Source organism: Zerene cesonia, unplaced genomic scaffold, assembly GCF_012273895.1.
Source record: "Zerene cesonia ecotype Mississippi unplaced genomic scaffold, Zerene_cesonia_1.1 Zces_u011, whole genome shotgun sequence".
Taxonomy (NCBI): domain Eukaryota; kingdom Metazoa; phylum Arthropoda; class Insecta; order Lepidoptera; family Pieridae; genus Zerene; species Zerene cesonia.
The window spans coordinates 293,934-306,801 of record NW_024045141.1 but is presented as its reverse complement, the minus strand read 5'-3'; the positions used below and the strand labels follow the sequence as shown (position 1 = coordinate 306,801).

The window sequence follows — 12,868 nt, the reverse complement described above, 5'->3', positions numbered from 1 at the left end:
GCGACTCTGGGAAGTTTGTAGACACTATGTTTGTTGGTTGTTCTGTTGGGCGAATGTGGCCCAATGTGACTCAAAAATTCTACTTATATAATAAACGCGAATGTTTGTAAGAATAGATGTATGAATGGATTGATGGGGGAATTGATAGTAAATAGTTTAAGACAATTGTTAAAAGAATTAAATAAATAATTTGAATTTGGACGGATGGATGGATGGATGGATGGATGGATAGATGGATGGATGGATGGATGGATGGATGGATGGATGTTTGTAACTCTTTCACGCGAAAATAACTTATCGTATCTGTATTTGGTAACTGATTTAGTACAAAGATGTATTATATAAAAGCTGTAAAGTGTTCGAAACGTCGGGTTAATAATATAATGAATAAATCGCGTTTAAAATCCGTTAAAAAGTTTTTAATTTCTAATTGTATAATACTCGCGTAAAATCAAACACAAGAAAATACTATAAGATGTATTATAGTCTGAATTAGCACATAGGCTACTTTCTGATAGATTGATTTGTGTACCACGCGCGAGTGACACCGCGGGTTAGCGAATAGTTTTCAATATTTATAAATTGGATTTATTTTATAACTAGTGGTCCGCCCTGTCTTCGCCCGTGGTATATATGTCTTATATGTCTTATATAGCCTTCCTCAATAAATGGGCTATCTAACACTGAAAGAATTTTCAAATCGGACCAGTAGTTCTTGAGATTACTGCGTCCAAACAAACTCTTCAGCTTTATAATATTAGTATAGATTAAGATATAATATTGCATGGAGACGAGATCAGTATCGTAAAGTTTTTTTATTTTTTTCAAAACAATTCTCTTTTTTTCAGACCTGGTACAATTGGTTCCTTAATAGTCAAAAAGGTGCTGAACCAACTTCGTACAGATGGCGCGGCAGAGAGGACGACGGCTTACAGTTGAACCCTAAAACACTAACATCCGGCCTAGACGACTATCCTAGGTAAGTGTTTGTGTAAGTTTCTAGAGGAAATTTTGGATTTACTGGACGCCCCCTATTATATCCGCAGGGGGGAGGGGGGGGGGGCTGGTGACTTGAACCTTAGACTTTTATGTAGTCTAAAACCTTAATCAATAAATGCGCTATGCGACACTGAAAGAATTTTTCAAATGGGTTTGTAGTTCCTGAGCTTAGCGCGTTCAACCAAAAAAAGAAACTCCTCAGCTTTATAAAACTATATATAAAATTATGACACAGGAGTGTCATAATTTTAGTTACCAAACTCCTCCGAAACAGCTGGATCGATTCTTATGAAATTTTGTGTGCATATCGGGTATGTCTGAGAATGGGCCAACATCTATATTTCATATACCTATATGATAAGAGTAAGTAAAATAGAATTTAAGTTTCTGTAACCTACCAATGTCATAAGACGGCATAAATATGATTTTATTATTTTATAATGAATGTCACAGTGATAATACGCAGCCGGTCATAACAGTGTACGTTAAGTGGATACAAACATGCGCAAGCACGCACGCACACACGCACGCACGCACACACGCACGCACGCACACACACACGCACGCACGCACGCAACACACGCACGCACGCAACACACGCACGCACGTACGTACTCACGCACGTACGCAGGTACGCATCACATGTTTATGTCGGTCACTCGGGTATTGTGTGTGTGTGTGTGTGTGTGTGTGTGTGTGTGCGCGCATGCGTATATCCGTACGTGTGAAAGTGTGTGATCAGCAGAAGGCATGCTCTGAAATAATAAATACATTTCTCCATCCCAGGGCGTCGCATCCAACGGACGCCGAGCGGCACGTGGACCTCAGATGCTGGATGTATGCTGCGGCAGATGCTATGGTGCATATAGCGAGGGTACTGCAACGGGACACCGGCAAGTGAGTTAACCGACTTGAGAAAAAGGGATTTCTTTGATCCACAAAGAAAAGATCTCTCTCTCTAAAGAATTCTTTTCACCTTTCTCTTCTCTCTACCTTTTCAGTCCTTTATTTCTCTCGTCAAGCGTCATGGTATAAACTTTCATACCCTATTTTATCCCCTTGCGGGTAGAATTTATCAAAATCCTTTCTTAGCGGATGCCCACGTCATAGCATCTATCTGCATGCCGAATTCCAGCCAGATCCGTCCAGCGGTTTGGGCTGTGCGTTGATAGATCACTATGTCAGTCAGTCCTTCACCTTTAGTAGAGTTATTTAACGTAGTATAAAACAAAGTCGCTTTCTCTGTCCCTATGTCCCTATGTATGCTTAAATCTTTAAAACTGCGCAACACATTTTGATGTTTTTTTTAAATAGATAGAGCGATTCAAGTGGAAGGCTTATATAAAAAAACGTCTATAAAACTACTTCGAATTTAACGCGTGCGAATCCGCAGGCAAAAGCTATAAGGTGCTATATATATATATATATATATATATATATAGCACCGTCTAGCCTCTCGGCCACCCGTGATCCCGCCACAGTAATCGAATTTCTTCTACTCTTTCGGTTTCATGTGCCTAAGGGGCACCCCTATATCTATACGGTTAGGTAAGAAACGCGGGTTCGAATCCCGCCCCGTGATCGAATTTTTTCCATTCTTTCAAAAAAAAAAATTCCCATTTATAAAGCATTTCAATGCTATAAAACTGAAAATTCAACTATCCTATATCTTATCTTATCATAAAATGCCAAATTTCATCAAAATCGTTTGAGTTGGTGAAGAGTTCACTGGGACCATACATCACGACACTGGATTTTTATATATTAAGAAGATATAAAGATTAACAATACATAAAAACTTCTATGTACTATAACTTTAAACTAAACATTTCAGATTTGAAACGCTCCGCGAACAGCTGGGCGATGAGGACATGCTCAATCAACTGCACTGGTCGTCCCACACTGAAACCTATGCCGATTATGGTGAGATTTTTGTAGCCAGCTAGCTACCTGAACCGGCAAACGCTGTTCTGCCTTACTCTTATCATTTGGGGGATATGAAAAATGGATGTCAGCCAATTCGCATGTATCCGATATGTACGCAAAATTTCATGAGAACTGGTCCAGCCGTTTCGGGAACGAACATTTTGAAACGAGAAATTGATGTATTAGATTTGACTTCATATTAATCCCTATTATTTCATCAATATAAAAATGAAAGTAGTATTCTGTGTGTCTGTCACTGCATGACGCCTGAGCCACTGGACCGATTTTGCTTAGATTTGCTACAGATATCGCACGAAATCCGAGAAAAGAAATAGGATAGCTCTTATCCCGGATTTCCCACGGAAGCGGTGACAAGTTTTCCACTGATTTTGCGGTCTAAGCCGCGGGCGGAACGTCTTTTCTCGGGTCCCAAACTATCTATGTATTAAATTCCATCTGAATCGGTTGAGTCGTTTTGGCTTGTACTAGACAAACCGACAGGGTAACTTTCCCGTTTATTGTATTAGTACGTATTTATTATACATTTCACCGACTTCAAAGAATGCTGTTTATTTCCTAACGTCTATATTTCTTATAGGCCTACACACGGACGGTGTGAAGCTGGTCCGCCAAGTGGCCAGAAGTCCGAATGATGCGCCCAAATTGGTGAGGTCCGTCACCAGCCCGCCGCAGGAGAGATATGTCACGTCGGCGCTCGGTATTGTTGTTTTAACCGACTTTCAGATAAGGAGGAGCTCATCAGATTTGTTTTTTTGATGATTCCTTTTTTTTTTTTTGGGGGGGGGGGGTTCAAAGCCGGATGTAGATGGTGGATATCTTTAATTGATGTGCATATAAATTTTAAGACTATATGTTTTTGTATAAAGAGAAAATTGCTTATAATACTATGTTTAATACTAGCTGCACGCCCCGGCTCCGCCCGGGTGGTCATTTGTCGTAATTGAAATAATATAAAATAATATTTATTTGTGTTTGATTTTACGCGAGTATTATACATTTAGAAATTTAAAACTTTTTAACGGATTTTAAACGCGATTTTTTCATTATATTATTAAACCGACCTTAAAAAAATACTCCACATACCAACTGCGGGGAAATAGGTGGAGGTAGTTCGCAAACAACAATTTTTGTATGACCTTCAAGACATATAACATCTCAGTCTCCCCGTGACCACGCTCGCTGTAAAGTGTTCGAAACGTCGGGTTAATAATATAATGAATAAATCGCGTTTAAAATCCGTTAAAAAGTTTTTAATTTCTTAATATAAACTATCCCATCTTTTAAGTTGCATCAAACTGCACATGGTGTGCTAATTTGATTAGAATCGGTCGAGTAGTTTAGCAGTCCATCGCGGACAAACAGCCTGACACGTAATTTATATAACCTACTAGACTGGGGGTAATCCTGGTTTTATCCCAAGGGAGCATTTAATCGTGATAAAAAGTATCCTATCACCCAAGTCAGCTTTTGTATTTAATTAAAATTAAAATTTAAGCCCTATTTATTTAGCAAAATTCATCAAAATCCGTTCAGTAGATTCAGCGTGATTGACGGACAAACATCCAAACGAACAAACTTTAACATTTATCATGTTAGTGTGATAAAGAAAATGAATAAACAATAACAATTATACATCCGTCCCTTTCGCAGGATACATCTCTCTCTTTCCCATGTTGCTCAAAGTGCTGAGTCCAAAGAGTGTGAAGTTAGGCAAAATCCTGGACATGTTGGATAAGCCGGATTTGCTTTGGTCGCCCTATGGATTGCGGTGAGTTTTTATATTTACTCGACTGCGGCGATGGATAAGAGGGTTATGTGATTTTTTTTTGTGAGCTGTTGGGCAAGCTGATGAAAATGGTTGCCTATGTGTTATACCAGTTGTTCAGCTATCTACGTACCAAATTTCATTGCATGCGGTTCAGTAGTTTTTGTGTAAAAGAGTAACAAACATTAGAAGAAGTTGGGTAGTTTTGGGAGTCCATCGCGGTCAAACAACGTGACACGTAATTTATATATATTAAGGTAAGATAAATTAAAAAAAACCGATAGAACCGATGGCCGTTGGGGCAAAAAGGGCAAAAAGGAATGGAGACCACGTACTGGCCGACGAAGCGTGGGACGTCCACCCACGAGATGGACAGACGACCTGGTCCGAGTGGCGGGGAGCCGCTGGATGCTGGCCGCCAATGACAGGTCGTGGTAGAAATCCTTGGCCTCCCTTTCTGCAGCAGTGGACGTCCCATGGCTGAAACGACGAAACAAAAAAATTGTTAATCATAAAATTCCATATAATATATTATTTCATATTCGGAGGCCTATTTCCTTCTCCTAGCCCTTCCCAGTCCATTCCTTCTTTCCAGTCATCAATCCTTTCCTTATCCCTTATCCCTTGAAAGCGGGCAGCGCATTTTCATAGGTCTAAGCCTCTGCCTCTGCGAATGTTCATGGGCGGTGGTGATCGCTTACCATCAGGCGAACCACCAGCTCAGTTGTCAGCTATGACATAAAAAAAAAAAATTGCTTTTCAGTTCATTGTCGAAATCAGCGCCTCTGTACATGAAGCGTAATACGGAACACGACCCGCCGTACTGGCGCGGGCAAGTGTGGATCAATATAAACTACCTCGCCGTGTCCGCCCTGAAGCACTACGCCAGCGTGGAAGGGCCCTATGCGGGTAAAGCTGACGATCTGCATAGGCGGCTGAAGCAGAATGTTGTCGGTGAGTGTGGACATGGCCTTATGTTTTTGTGTGTTTCGGTACTGTAGCGCTACGCTAGTGTGGATAGGACTTATGCGGGTAAAGCTGACGATCTGCATAGGCGGCTGAAGCAGAATGTTGTCGGTGAGCGTGAACATGGCCTTATGTTTTTGTGTGTTTCGGCACTGTAGCGCTACGCTAGTGTGGATAGGACTTATGCGGGTAAAGCTGACGATCTGCATAGGCGGCTGAAGCAGAATGTTGTCGGTCAGTGTTTACATGCCCTAATGTTTTGCATCCCCTAGTCCCTAATTTAATAATATTTAAAAAAATTGTTACTAAGTATATTTTTTTTCTATACTATCTGATTTTAGTTTATCGTTAATAACAACATGGGTTCGATTCCTGTGGATTCTTATTGGTCGTGATGTCCAGTATCAGCAATGATAATGTTCTAAATAACTCATATGTTTATGGATTATAAAGTCATTTTTATATCCCTTTACCTTAGGAAAGCTTTCGACTAAGTACCTCAATTCATTCATTTTGTTCTTGTATTTAATAAACTTATTATAAATCTGTTTATATATACTTATATGTTAATTATGTACGTATGTGTGTATGTCTGTATGTATATAATATGTATGTATGGTATTTAAATATCAAATTTTTCTAAATTGCCTTATTTTTGCTCACCTTCTATTTTATATATTCTTTTTTTTTCCTTTTACTTTAAGGGTTGCCTGGTAGAGATCGCTACCTAGCGATAAGGCCGCCTTTAGCTTATTTAATGTTGTTCAGTTTTTCTTTCTTTTGTTTTTTATAAGCAATAAAGAATTTCATTTCATTTCATTTTCTCAATGTGAAAATTTTATTTTATTTTATTTTTATTATTATTTTATTTAAATGTCTACAAACAAGATAATTTATCATAAACTCTTTGCGTTCTATTAAAGGATGAGAGATTAATAAAGATAGAACCGATCTACTGAGTCAGTAACCATTTTCTCTGCATAGGTAATATAATAAACCAATACAAAAAGACGGGGTACCTCTGGGAGCAGTACTCGGACCATGATGGCAAAGGGTCTGGTTGCAAGCCGTTCACCGGTTGGACGGCATTATTCGTTTTAATAATGGCTGATGAATATTGAATAGATAAGTAGAAAAATAAATATATCACTATAAAGCGAACCAATTAAGAATGGGATCGTCATAGATCCTTATGTCAAATTTAATTTGAAGTAACATTTTTGCATGTCAATAACGGTTTGGTTAATTTCCCCTGAGTTAGTTAAATTTAAATGTCGTTGCTTAACTTGCATTATTGATTCATTTGAATTTACTGCTCTGACGTCACAATATGGCGCAGTTTCGATCCTATTCTTAGTTGAATACAATTTTTAGTTTACTATTACTGTAGATGAGGAAAATGTGAAAATTAAACATTTAATTGTAGATACACGAGCTTCGCACTATCTACTGTAAAGTTGTAGTGAATAAAATAATTAGTAATAAGTTGATCTACCACAGACTATAAATTGAATAAGATGGATATATCATGTGAAGAGACTGATCGTCAGTCTCCCCTGCTCGCGCTGTAAAGTGTTCGAAACGTCGGGCTAAATAATATAAAGAACTAGCTGACCCGGCAAACGCTGTTCTGCCTTACTCTTATCCTTTAGGGGTATGAAAAATAGATGTTGGCCGATTCTCACACATACCCAATATGCACTCAAAATTTCATAAGAATCGGTCCAGCCGTTTCGGAGGAGTTTGGCAACGAAAACTGTGACACGAGAATTTTATATATTAGAAGATAAATCGCGTTTGAAATCCGTTAAAGTCTTTAATTTCTAAATGTATAACACTCGCGTAAAATCAAACACAAGAAAATACTAAGACGCATTTAATAAACAATGTTAATGCAATGGGAGTCGATTATGCTTAACGCATAGCAGATTTTAAATTTCAGATTGAGTAAATGTAGAGGAATACAATAAAACAAATCGCGAATGTGTTTTTACTTTTATAAAATTTTTCTTTCTCTTATATCTCAACGAGTTTGGCTGGAAACCGAAGTCCTAAAGACAAGGCAGGGTCTTAATTGAACTGGATTTCTTTCTAACTTCGTATAAAGTCTAAATTTAGTTTTAAAAAGAAGTTAGTTTAAATTTAGAATAAGCTACTTTTGAATTTTTAGTTTTATAGCATTGAATTGAAAAGCTTTATAAATGAGAACTTTTGAACGAATTAAAGTTCCCATTACCTACTCTTATTCAATTTTTAGTCTGTGCTATACATAGTACTCTGTCTTCGTTCGAAATGTCAGAAAAAACGAATTGCGAGCGCTAATGGTTATTTGAAAAATTTCTTACAATAATCAAATCAAATAAGTAGTTGTCAAGACAAATGTTGTCTGTATTTGATTATTTCTTTATGTATTCGATATTTATTGTATATTATTACGTACCAACTATTCGAATGTAAATTATTTTTAACGTTGTTTATTAAGCCTCGCATTCGAAGATACATTTGTTCGATCGTTTTTTTTTTTTTGTGGTGATTCTCGATGCTAGCCTGAAGGGCTACTACATCTTAGCACGGGCGCGTGGGTGAACTGATGGTTCACCCTGGTAGCGACACGCTCCAGGGCGTCTCCCCTTGTCGGGGACCGCGGACCTCGGCTTGGGCTGTCGCAGGAATGGAGGGGGCCGGAGGGGCGCTACTCGGTCGGGCGCTCTGAACATCTATCAACTATGCAACACGCAGTGTTGCTAGTTAAAGTGTTGGCAACGTCTCGTATATGTATTGTATATGTTGCCATGCACAATTTCAATTTACCACGAATGCGAGGCTTAACAATTTAAATCTATCTCTCTTATATATTTTAAAGAGCGATTGTTGTGTATATAATATGAATTTCGGAAATTGGCTCCAACGATTCCCATGGAACACCCGGTACAGGGAGTTTCAGGGGATCTAGCATGGAGTCATCAAAATAATGTATCGAGAAAAATTCGATCACTTTGTTACTTATCACACTAATATTATAAATGTGAAAGTTTGTTTGGATGTTCGTCCGTCAATCACGCTGAAACTATTGAATGGATTTTGAGGAAATTTGGTATACAGACTGGGTGAGAGCTGACTTGGGTGATAATACAGGAATCTTGATATCCGGGCGGAGCCGGGTACGAGCGTGTAGTTATTAATAATGTGTGATATATATGTAATATGATGAAGAAGATACAAGTAGAAAAACGGGAAAATTATTATTGCGTACTTATTACGTACTAAAATTAAGATTTTAAGACTTAAGCACCTATGATGATAATGTTTATGATAATAATGATGATGATGATGATGGTGGTGGTGGTGATGATGATGAAGATAATGATGATGATGATGGTTAGATGGTGAATTGTATATAGATATACAAATCTCCGAATTTTGAAATTTAAGCTTGCAGCGTTATTATTAAATGATTATATGACTAGCTGCGGCCCGCGGTTTCACCCGCGTAAGTCCGTATCCCATAGGAATACCGGGATAAAAAGTTGCCTATATGTTATTCCAGTTGTCCAGCTATCTACGTACCAAATTTCATTGCAATCAGTTCAGTAGTTTTTGCGTGAAAGACCAACAAACACACACACACATCCTTACAAATTTTCGCATGTATAATATTAGTAAAATAGGATAGGTGTACTCTCTGTAAGTTGTATAAATATATTTCAATTAATGTCCGATAGACTGATCGTAACTAACTGATGTGCGCGGCATTGTCTGCGTTTATGACAATTATTTTCCCAAATTTCTTTTTTAAGAAATGACCAAATTATTTATTGTTTTAATGTCAGATATATAAGGGATCGCGACAAATTAGATGCGTCCGTTTCAACGATAAGCCGCAACGAATAGACAAAAATTTCTAAATACTGATTTATTTTGTAACAGAATCCGTATATATTTAATGCATTTAATAAATGTCATTTTTTCTCTCTTATAACATACTCAAAACGCATTTACAATATATAAGCGAATTCGTTATTTATATTTTCGTGTATTTACTTTATTCCGTTGGTATTACAATAGATCCAGATCCAATTTTAAATCTAACTAGCGCTCTGCCCCAGCTTCGCCCGTGGTACATATATAGCCTATAGCCTTCCTCAATAAATGGGCTATGCAACACTGAAAGAAATTTTTAAATCGTACCAGTAGTTTGTTAGAACGCACTAATCTCATGAACAACTGGTCCGATTTGAAAAATTCTTTCAGTGTTAGATAGTCTATATATTGAGGAAGGCTATTATAGGCTTTATATGTACCACGGGCGAAGTCGGGTCTGACCGCTAGTTAAATATATAAAGGGATGAAGGTTTGAAACAATATAAATTATTAAGTAAAATAATGAGAGTAATAATATTTGTATACCATTACATTATTTATTTATTTATTTATTATTTATTATTATTCAATAACGTAGCATTACTAATGCATGCATGTATCTGAAAATATATTTATTTAATTTATATTCACTTAAGTATGTTATATAATACGTTTGTATGAGTATACTAGCTGCGCCCCGCGGTTTCACCCGCGTTAGTCCATATCACGTAGGACTATCGGGATAAAAAGTTTGCCTATTTGTTATTCCAGTTGTTTAGCTGTATACGTACCAAATTTCATTACAATCGGTTCAGTAGTTTTTGGGTGAAAGTGCAACAAACACACACACCTTACAAACTTTCGCATTTATAATATTAGTAGGATTCATAAATTTATGTACTTCAAACCTACCCTTTATATATTACTTTTTCACAGTTGGTTGCCTGGAAGAGATCACTCTTTAGTAATAAGGCCGCCCGATGTGCTGGTTTAGTATTAATTAGTCATTTATTTTATTTATGCCAGCAAAATAAAGTGGCTGCCAATCTAGCCAACGCACCTCCATGCTATATAGAAATTGAATTGCACATTTATTGGTTAAAAAAAGTCAGTCAGTGGCCATGACAGTCAATTTGATGATTCACGAACGACTTTTTGATTGTTTGTTTTATTTATAATTAAATTTCTCATAATATGAAAGCTGAGCTCAATAAATGATTTATGATAAATTAGACGTAGTTGTTAGGTTATGGTGAAATATCATAGATTATAGAGGGTTCTCGTATGTAATATATATTTATTATCTGTGGGAGGTGTAGTGTCAAATTATAGTAGTAATAGTTTACTCTATGATATAAAATGCTTTTATCTTAAGATATGAGGATCGATAATTGTAATATTTAGGTTTTAAAGAGAAGCCAGGCTTCCATCGCTCGATTAGATAGGGAGAGAAAACCGTGGTACCGCTATCTCTCTCTCTTTCTCTCTCTCTCTCTCTCTAAAGTTGATAGTTTCCGCTCATTGGGCCGTCAAGTCTGAAAACCGGAGTGAAATAAAAGCATAAGCAGCTAATATCTTTCGTACGGTGAGTGGGGGAGCCGGAAGTCCGTTTCCTCTCCCTCACTCTTCCCAGACCACTTTTTTCTTTCCAGTCATCAACCCTTTTCCTTATCCCATAAAAGCGGGTAGCGCAGAGGCACTATCTCCGTCAATGTTCACGGGCGGTGGTGATCGCTTACCATCAGGCGAACCACCAGCTCAGTTGCCCGCTATGACATAAAAAAAGGTTGTCTTCTTCGTTTCAGTATAACATTTAGGATAATATTCAAATCTTCATTATCAAATAGCTCTCAGCATATTTCACAGTTGACATTAAGAAAAGTAGCAATAAAACACACAACCATTGAAATAGTCAGCAATGACATTTCAACACACTCGGTTCACTTTTTCGCCATTTTAAAGATAAGTTGTTATGTAATCTAGTTGCATTTCGGATTTTGTAGAAGTACTGTCGTATAAAAAGTCCATTGTGTAATGTTTTATACATATAATGTTTAGTTTTAATTCTTACCTCTCTATAATATAAAATGATTTTTATCGTAGTTTTCAACCTTGCTGTCAGTTACCTTTATTTTCTTTCATAATAAATATTGTATAATTACTTTTTGAGTTCATCAGGAAAACATTCTTGGAGGGAGTTTTGCAGTACATGCTTTCGGTTATGTGACACTAGATGGCGTTGTATTAAATGTATCGGAGTACGTTTTTTTTTTCGCTTATGGCAATAAAGATTTTTAATTAGCCTTTTTATCAATTTTCGATAACTAAATTATCGAATTTTGATACTGCCGTTTGGAAATTAAAAAATATGTCTGTAGATAGAATTTAATGATTCAGTTTTATTTTTATTCAAAAATAATTTTATTTTTACTTTGAACTGAAAGAGACAATGCACTTAGAGATTTGATAGTAGAGTATTCTAAGGATACGGTTAAAGCAACTTGGATATTAAACTTATACGAAATTTAATTTATAATGAATAAATATTTATATAATTCAAAGAATCGGTTTGTATTTATAAAACTAATATACAATGCGCTGAAGCACACCGTTTGTAGACATACACTAAATCGCTTAATTTTTGGGAGGCTACCTTTTTGAAAAAACCATCACCTTTCCATACCGTAGAAAATACTTGTAATCTGTTTGAATTATCTTAAAATTTAATTCTTTTTAACGGTTGACAAAGAATGACAACAATGTTGCTGATGTTCGGTTTTTTATAAACATGTTAGGATACACTTAGTCAAGTCAGGTTATGGATGGGTACCGGTTCTATAATCATAGCAGTTTATATAGATTTAGAGGTGTTAATATCAAAAGTAGACAATATACATCGAATTATTATATGTATCTACTTACTTGTTTATTTAATCATTGTTAATTTAGCATGTATTGCGATAAAATAAAGCACATATTTGTTTAGCACGGTCTTTATTTGCAGAAGAGGCGCGGTTTCAACCGTGTCTGTATCCTGTAGGAATATCGGGATAAAAAGTTGCCTATGTGTTATTCCAGTTGTCCAGCTGTCTATGTATAAAATTTCATTGCAATCGGTTCAATAGTTTTTGCGTGAAAGAGTAACAGGCACACACACACACATCCTTACAAACTTTCGCATTTATAATGTTAGTAGGACTAGGATAGGATAATAATTATTTACTTAATAATAATACTTGTAATGGTATAGCACCCGGCAAACTTCTTGAACAAAAAGCGGCGTAGTGGGGGAAAGTTCGCGCACGTACACTTTCGGACAAAATAATTGAC

General features: G+C 36.7%; 1 protein-coding gene across 1 annotated transcript in view; it reads left to right on the top strand.

The window, feature by feature from the left end:
• Positions 1-7,277, top strand: part of LOC119839272 (mannosyl-oligosaccharide glucosidase) — a 15,261-nt gene extending 7,984 nt beyond the window's left edge. Inside the window, exons 10-16 of the mRNA XM_038365504.1 lie at positions 849-979; positions 1,786-1,896; positions 2,834-2,922; positions 3,524-3,643; positions 4,597-4,714; positions 5,475-5,665; positions 6,662-7,277. Of these exons, the coding sequence (XP_038221432.1) occupies positions 849-979; positions 1,786-1,896; positions 2,834-2,922; positions 3,524-3,643; positions 4,597-4,714; positions 5,475-5,665; positions 6,662-6,798 (897 nt within the window). The 3' untranslated portion in view covers positions 6,799-7,277. The remainder of the gene's footprint in view (positions 1-848; positions 980-1,785; positions 1,897-2,833; positions 2,923-3,523; positions 3,644-4,596; positions 4,715-5,474; positions 5,666-6,661) is intronic.
• The last annotated feature ends 5,591 nt before the right edge of the window (positions 7,278-12,868 follow it).